Below are 8610 nucleotides of genomic sequence, written 5' to 3'. Positions count from 1 at the left end.
TTTTCAACGCAAACCGGGGTAGTTTTGCAAGGAAAGTTTGAGCTTCCGCTGGCGTCGAAACTCCGGCACGGACGGGATGCAAACCGCTAATCTCGAACGCGCGCACCTCGGCGGCAATGTTGTAACCGTGAAATATTACTATTGAGTATTACAACGCCATGACCACTCAGCGCCTGCAGCAATTCACATAGAGTATTCTCATTTTGTAATGTGTTGCAAAATTTCATTTCTGCCATTAGGCAGGGAACAGAAATATATTATTCGCTTGATCCCTTCAGAAAGAAAGCCGCCTGAGTTAAAGCTACGTATTGGAGAGGTTGTAAATGCAGCCGAAGAGATAACGACAGCCAAACGGGAGCAGCAGGTAATACTTTTCGCGAGAGGTAGTGGATGCATGCCGCTCTGATAGTCGCCCTGACGACCAAACGAAATAGATAAGAGCCCGCACGGAGAGGGCGGAAAAATGCAGTTTTTCAGGCGGCGGGGCTGCGAGCGCACGCGAAGAGTGATGCCTTCTGCCGCTACCCAATATACCCTGGTCGGCTTCAGCCCGGACCTCGACTGGAGACCTCTGAATTTCGTGAAGACCATTCCGACGAACAGGGTGTGCAGTGCCTGCGGGCTGGTGCGCAAGAGGACCGCGTTGCTGTCCTGCATGCACGTGCTGTGCGACTGGTGCTACGAGCAATGCGCCCAGGAAGACATGCACGTCTGTCCGCTGGACGGCCACGAGTGGCACGACGAAGACGACGTCGAGTGGAGGGACTTTCCTCTAGATCAGCTGCTGAGGCGAGAGGTTAGTCACTCAACTTCCGCCTCCCCTCCTCCTTTTCTTTTAAAGCTAAAAACTATACTCCTTTCCCCCTTAGCCTGAAGCTCAACTGGGTCTTTGATTTGACCTCTAATGGGAGGCGCGCCGCATGTCGAAAATCGCGAGCGGCCGGGGCCTCGATCTTCTTCGTCATCGTCGCCATAGCTGCGCGCTTGGCAGTCACGTCCACCGCGGCGCAGGCCGCTGCTCTGCCGCTCATTCTCCCCTGTGGCTGCACGTGAGAGTCACCTGACTCGCTTTTGAGCTTGGCGGTCACGTCCACCGCTGCCCCGACCGCCGTTCTGGACGCTTGATCTTGCACTTGTGGCACGTGGTTTGCGCTCGCTGAAGGCCTGAAAAAATACAGGTGAACCAAAGCTGGACAGTGTATAACCATGCTTAGGAACTCTCGCTCAGTTTATGCTGGCTGAGGTGAGTTGCGCCACAGCCACTTTTTGTCTGGAGCTGTCGATAACCTTCATTTGTTCCGGAAAAAAGCCTTCTACAAAAGAAATCAAAATGCAACACGCGGAACAAGAAGTGGACAGACGGAACCACTCGCTCTGACTGCTTAACAAAAAGTTGCACTCGGTTGTATTAGAACGCTCTATTGCGGTATACCATTGCAGCCCGTGTCTTCGTGTGTTATTTTCTTCGGCCGTGTACTGCGCTTTGAATTGCCTGAGTACCAGCCTTAACTAACGATGCCAACGTCATTAAATAACCGTGCAATGAATAGAAACCAGTTTACGACAGGATGGTTTGCGGGATCATTCAAACGCGTATACCTCGGAATGATTTAAGTATGTCGTAACCTTAATACAACCGGAAGCAAGAAAGCGTCTGGAAATCTTCGCCACGAAGAAAGTCGTCGTGGTCTTTAATCAGGGATAGTTATGCCCCAAGTTAATCCTTTGTTTTCACTTCCACGCGAAACAATCCATTTTTTTGCCCTGTTTACCAACTTTGCCTACTTTTTATTATTCCTGCAAGCTCTGTTTCTCGTTCAGTGCGTTGGTATTTTTTTATGGTCTTTGTTGTTTGTGAGGAAAGCATATTTCGAAGAAAAGAAATCTTGCCACATCATGCAATAAGCCAGCGGTGATAAGCATTCTTAATTTCATCCGCCAACCTAACTTTCTGCCGCCCCCTGCTACGCTTGCTTTCTGTTGGAATCCACTCCGTTATCCTTAAGGACCAGCGGGTATCTTGCTTTGCATTACATGCCTTGCCTAAGCCCATTCTTTCCTCTCGATTTCGACTAGGATGTCATTGACCCGCGTTTGAGGGTTGATGACTTCCAAATTAATGGTGGTTAATAAGGGAAGTTTACGTTGATGCAGCGGCCGCAGCTTGCAAAGGACAGGGGTTAATTGGAGAGACATGGGAGAGGTCTTTGCCCTGCAGTGGGCGCTGTTAGGCTGATGATGACGATAATCATTCGGAGTCTTGTATGCTTTCACTGTCCGATGACGCCGACAGTAGTAGTGGCGGGGGTTATGGGTGCATGTGTGAAGAGCTGTGAAGATGAGGCTGCCTAAAGCAACAGCTGATAAGACGCTGATGAACTTACTGTTCGACAGTGGCCGATACCGTTAACAATGGCTCTCTGACCTTGCATGCTCCTATGGAAATGTGTGTATGAATGCTGCTGTTATTTCCCGGGTATTTTGAATGCTGGATAAGCAGGATACACTAAAGAAGCCGTACTATGGAGCCGCACAGACGACTCAGATGTCTCGAAGCTTTTAAGAAAAGGACACGTATTTGTGCATTGATGAAGGCACTCTTAAATATGGGCCGAGTTCCCTCTTAATACTCTCGCATTCTGTCCGGCTCTCCGGATGTGTGAGTAATGAAGACTGTGCGAAAAAAATATATTTAGCAGTTAAAGGTGATCGTCGTGCGTAGTGTTTTATCATATGTCATGGTATTTTGTATTGTTCCAAAAGAGAAAAAAAGCTATTGTTAATAAACATTCTTATCCGCGGAGGTTCCAGAGGCACCGAAGCAGCGCAGCTAATATGCCAAATATTATTGGCAAGGGTTGCTCCTACAACGGACCAAAATTAAACCATCCATTTCCAACGTTGGGCCGATTGATTATGTTGCTTGTGTGTAGTGTTATGCGATACCTTAATTGACAGTCAGAGCTCGCTAATCTGAACAATTTTAATGCTAGATGAGGTAAAATAGACCGTGGACAACAAGCTCTTTCAGTCAGGTGCGGTCATGACTCAAAGGAAAGACCTCTATTTCTGCTTTTTCGCGACGAGGAGAGGCTTCAGTTTTTTTAGAGCGCAGCTCTTTGGCCTCTCTTCCTGGGTTTCGCGTCGGCGTCGTAACCAGCTCCGCCCCCAATGTCACGCTTTTCAATTCGTCGAAATGCTCGTGACGTCGCAGTGCGCGAATTTCAAATGGGGCCAATTGTACTTTGCCTAGTAACCATGCAACCAATCAAAGGGATCGTATAGTGATGCTGCAACTAAGTTGGACTGAGTTTAGTTAATTGCTTAATTAATCAATTCGCCTAATTAATATAGAGGAGAATGAAGAGGTCAGAAGAAAAGAAAAGAAAGACGCGCGCCGCAGCGACAACAGCGTCCGCGGAAGGAGACGCTGCTGAAAAAAAAACAGATAAGTACGATGTTTAGAAAAATTTTATTTACATATGTACACATGCCAAGGTTACCAGGTACAGTGACATTTCCAAGAACACATGACAATAAGCATGTAAGGCGAGCCAATTAAACAGCTACCATAAACATCTCTAACTAATATGAATTGCTCGTGGGCGATGTAAAACAGAATAGAATACCTATTGACACAAGGGTGAAAAGGCAATAATTACGAAGCCGCGTTCCCTCCACCACCACGCACTTCCCACTCAGTAAGACGTTGCTCGTTTCATATACGTTGTGTCGAACATCCTAGACAGTTCCAACAATTGACAGGTTAATGACAGAACACGATGGAGAGAAATGCAATAATATAAATATGAAATAGCCTAATTAACCTTTCTAGTTAGACCGCATAAATCAATAAAACCGAGAACGAAATTGGTCGAGTTGGGGAATCGAACCAGGGTCTCCGGAGTGCGATACGAGCACGCTAGCCACTCCGTAATGCCAGCTGAATGGTTTTGAATGAACAAAGGCGCGTCTAGCTAATACGGCGTCTTCGTTCACTCCCATCTTCCCCCTTTCCCTTACGGCGAGGTGCAGGTGTCCACCCAGATATGCGAGAGAGATACATTTCCTTTCCTCAAAAAATAAATTTACCGTCCAGCAAGGCGTACAGCCGAATTGGCGATGGCGTTCTGTGGACTCCCTGGCAGCGTTGCAAGACGCTGTCGCGTTCCACTCTTACAGGCGAAGCTTAACATGTTAACCAAACATCAGTAACACACGCAGACAGCCAATGGACGCGTCATTCGCTGGCAGCACTTGATTCATCATTCACAACCAGATTCTTAACGTACGCTCCCTTGCCGCACATGCCAAGGACGTACACCACGATCACATTCTGCGCCATTCCTCTGTACTTTGCTGAAACCTGGATGGATCCCGAAGAGCCTCTCGAAATCATACATTTCCTATACTGCTGTGGTGCTCGCAGAGACCACAACAGAGCGGCGGGAGTCGCTATCTACTTGCGCATAGGTCTCTCTGCAATACCAGTCGAAATGTTTGCCACGTCACATGAAGTTGGCGAACTGTGCGCCGCAAAGTTGTCCAACGACTTGCTGGTAGTAGCTGCCTACTTCGCCCCTACCGCACTCACGAAAGACGTCGTGCACTTCCTGCAACTCGCATTAACCGTCCATCGATCCACACCGCTGTTAGTAGTGGGGGACTTTAATGTTGACATAAAGACAAACAGCAATTTCCTAACACTTATGCGGGAGAACATCCCGTTCCTCTCGCTCGTAACGCGTCCCACGGCTGTGACAACCTCGCGAGGCACTTGTATAGATCTCGTCTTTGAGAATCAAGCATTGGTGTACCAAGTCGAACATATATCAGTCTATTTCTCCGACCACAAAGCTTCCTTCATGACTGTCAAGAACTGTTAGTGGAATCTTTGTTAAAGGAATACGTGTGAAAAATAAAAAAAAAAACTCTGTGATAGCGCATACATGTGTTGCTCGATTCCTTTGCCTCAATCTATCGAAAAGGTGAAACAGCTTATATGCTGCGCTCATATTTCGCATTAGGAAGTAACGTAATCGTCGGTAATTTTTTCATCTTTTTGCGGTCGTGGTCCACCGCAATACGGTACTGTGCGCAGTAGAGTGCGCCTTTTTGGCAAGAAACCAAAGCGACTCGCTTAGCGTGTCGCCGCTGCTGTCGCAAGCACGGTTTTGGTCATTCAACGCTTGTCTTTGAACAGCAACTGCCACTGCAGCTGAACAATTTCCCCAACAGTGGTATTTCTTTTGGTCCTAAGCGAAGGCAGATGAGCTGAACACAACTAGCCGCGATATTTTTGCATAAGATTCAAAACTCGTATCTGACGACGGGTTTCTCAAATAGTTAACATTCTTTATTGCTTCGAAGTATGAAAATCATTTCTTTTCCTTTTTCATGTATCGTATTCCGTGACCAACACGTAGTGCATTTAGCATGCGTAGCGAATGTCAAAGTTTATTTTTCAGAACACTAGCGTAAAAACCCTTGTTTTTCATGGTTTACTATTTATCATAAACTGACGTCTGGTGATTCAGTACGGTGGCATGTTTATATAGAATTAACTACAATCAGTCATTCCTTCATGCGTTAGGAATTTCGACGTTGCGTTTCTCTGACTGCAGTTTCAAAATGTCCAGCTGCTTTACTATGTTGTCTCCGTCTACCACCAATCCAACATTTGCTACCCAGATTAACTGGAGAGCACGATATCCTATGATCCTACCTTGTCTGAACGCGGCCATAATGCGGCATGCGCACAAATAAACATAGGTGCTGTTTAGTGTCATTCTCTGCTGCTGCTTACTGCAATGTACGTCTGTACGTACGCAGGTGGTCCAAAATGAGGGAGCATGGGGAGAACTAAAATCGTGACAACGGGTACAGGAAGGTATACATATAACACTGTAATTTAGTTCACGTATTACACTAATATGAGTCAGAGTGAGGTTAGTGCAGAAGTGAAAATAGCACAGTGTCTTTGCACTTCATGTGTTGCAGGTATTTTGAAGAACAAACCTGTATAGCATCCTACTGTCCGTGTGCTCAACCAAGTGGTGACGTGAATTCAGCGCAGGAATTAACCTAAAAACAAAAATTGAAAAAAAAATCCATCGTTGGAGAGGTAATAGGGATTTCAATAGATATACTCTTGTTCGCCTTGCAGGTCAAGTGCTGGAATGCCGAACGGGGTTGCCAGCACGTGACGCCTGCTTCCACGATCGCCCACCATTTCCAGCGGGAATGTCTGCACCATTCTACTTGCTGCCGAAAGTGTTCGATGAGCGTCCTCTGCAGCGAAGTGTGCGCGCACCTCAGATCGGGAACTTGCGGCTCGATGACTGACGCCTCGTTGGAATCCCAAAGCAATTGCTACCCCAAGGATGGCAATGCGTCTTTTGCTACTTTCAGCCAAGCATTTCAAAAGCAGGCGGATGAAATGAAGGGCTATCTCGAAAGAATCACTGCTGATAATAGCACGCACGGTGAAAGGTTGAATGAAATTTCTCATGATATCAACGCATTCAAAGAAGCCTTAAGACAAGAAATCCTAGCGTCGAACGAGGAAATTAAAGAATATATGACCACACGCCGCGACACCGTAAACAATATTTCCCCAGGGGTAAATCGATTAGAAAGAACACTGACAGATAAGTTAGGTAATATGAGAACGGAAACTGCAGGAATTATTTCCCAAATCACAGCTGCCCTGGAGCAAGCCAGAACAGAAGGGGGGGAAAATGGTCAGAAGACGTTGGAGCGCATCACAAAAGTGCACACACTCGTTCAGCTGCAAGCAACGCGGTGCGAGTTTTTTGTACAGGGTGTGAAATCCCTTGAAGAGAAAGCGCTGAACGAAGGCTTTGCTAGCTATTACAACGAGAGGGTGTACCTGCGTGGTTACTGCATATCACCCGGCCTAGCTTTCAACAAAACAGGCGACTCGGTTACTGTGCATGCTTGCTTAACGCTGCACAAAGGCGACCTGGACGACGATGTTCTGTGGCCATTCGAGCAAAGAATCAAGCTGAGCGTCATGCACCCGCAGGGAGGCGCCGAACGTAAGGTCGAGGTTAAAACAGTACGTTCTCGGAGGAATTACCAAAAGCCCGAAACTTCAAGCAACGTTGATGTTTGTCTCCTGAAGACTTCGTTTCTCCTAGCGGATCTCCTGAATGACGACTTTGTTGAGGACAACAAGCTTCGAGTCAAGTGGGAGCTCCTGCCTTAAGTTTCTCTTCTAAAGGCACAGGAAGAAGGAAGTGGCGCATGTGCACGGCGGGAACAAACTTTTTTTCGTGAGAACTTCTGGAGAATTAAAATTTGAAGAAAACCTCGTGGGCATTGCAATGTTTAATCTTTTTTGTTCAAAATAAATTCGCTGTTTAACTGCAATTTATTAAGGTTTGCTTTCGACGGCATTGCTGTTTTGCCCTACCAAACACTGCTTTTTAGCATCTTACAATTTCCGTTACCACACTCGCAAATTTTGTTTGGAAATGAAAGCTTTCACATCTGCTCATACCCAGCTTCACATCGATGGCTGCATATGTAATATTTCCGGGAATAAAAAAGCCTCCGTGTTCGTAATATTTTTCAAAAGAATACTGCGACACTCATGTCAGAATACCCCCCCCCCCCACACACACACACACACAATAACCCCGAATTCCCTCAAGAGCTGCAAAACATTCTGAACGAACTTACAAAACACCCTTACGCACTCGTGCTCCTTTTCGGAGATTTTAACTATCCTGACATCGATTGGAATAACCCTTATCAGCATATTTTTAGAGAGCATGAATCACAGGAGTTTGTGGACGTGTGCTTAAATTTTAATCTTACTCAATTAGTAACCCAGCCTGCACGCATCGCCGAGATACCGCTAACATTCTTGACGTTATACTATCGAGCCACCCCGAATGCCTCAACTCCATTACTTATCTCCGGGAAATTAGTGATCACAAAGTCATCCACGCGTCCTTTACCTTCACTCCAACACTAAAAGAAACTTCCAGAAGAACAATCACCCTTTATAACAAAGGTAACTATGAGGCTATAAACAGGGCGTTGGAAGCTTACTTCCCAGCTTTTAAGCGCTCTTTCCTGGAACAAACCATCCACGAAAATTGGTCGATGTTTATTCATAAAATGAACGAACCTACTAACAAATATATTCCCAAATGCAGCGTCCGCGCAACCAAACAGAAACCATGGTTTACCAAGGCTCTAGGAAGATTGGAAAAGAAAAAGAAACGTTTGTTCCGCAGTACCAAACGTACTGGAAATGACTGCGCATGGGAAAAATATTACACCGCTGTAAAGACATACCTGCCGCAGTAAAAAATGCTAAACGCTACTTTTATCATACTGACCTACCCAACATACTTAAGGGTAATCCGACTAAATTCTGGCAGCGTTTAAACCCGCCATCGATACGCACTATTACCTTCACTGATGATTCCGGGCGTGTTGTTTCCGATGTCGTGTGTGCTAGCATATCTAATTCTGCTTTCGCATCTGTATTCACTCATGAACAGGAAACCCCCCCCCTCCCCCTCATGACAGTAAATGACCGAAGATGTTTAATGCAAGCCGTTACTTTCTCTG

General features: G+C 46.2%; 1 protein-coding gene across 1 annotated transcript; it reads left to right on the top strand.

The window, feature by feature from the left end:
- The first annotated feature begins 494 nt into the window (after window positions 1–494).
- LOC149329575 (uncharacterized) lies at window positions 495–7557 on the top strand. Its single transcript, XM_089558890.1, has 2 exons — window positions 495–796; window positions 6167–7557. Exons 1-2 carry the CDS (start codon window positions 509–511, stop codon window positions 7229–7231), a joined length of 1353 nt encoding a protein of 450 aa, XP_089415016.1. The 5' UTR covers window positions 495–508; the 3' UTR covers window positions 7232–7557.
- Window positions 7558–8610: the final 1053 nt, after the last annotated feature.

Source organism: Amblyomma mixtum, chromosome 9 (assembly GCF_055824585.1).
Source record: "Amblyomma mixtum isolate Tamu chromosome 9, ASM5582458v1, whole genome shotgun sequence".
Taxonomy (NCBI): Eukaryota; Metazoa; Arthropoda; class Arachnida; order Ixodida; family Ixodidae; genus Amblyomma; species Amblyomma mixtum.
This window is presented reverse-complemented; position numbering and strand designations above follow the sequence as displayed.

Coding starts and splice junctions, on each gene's coding strand:
- LOC149329575 (XM_089558890.1), top strand. CDS start 509: ATGCCTTCTGCCGCTACCCAATATACCCTGGTCGGCTTCAGCCCGGAC. Junction 797..6,166: donor ATCAGCTGCTGAGGCGAGAG/GTTAGTCACTCA, acceptor TTCGCCTTGCAG/GTCAAGTGCTGGAATGCCGA.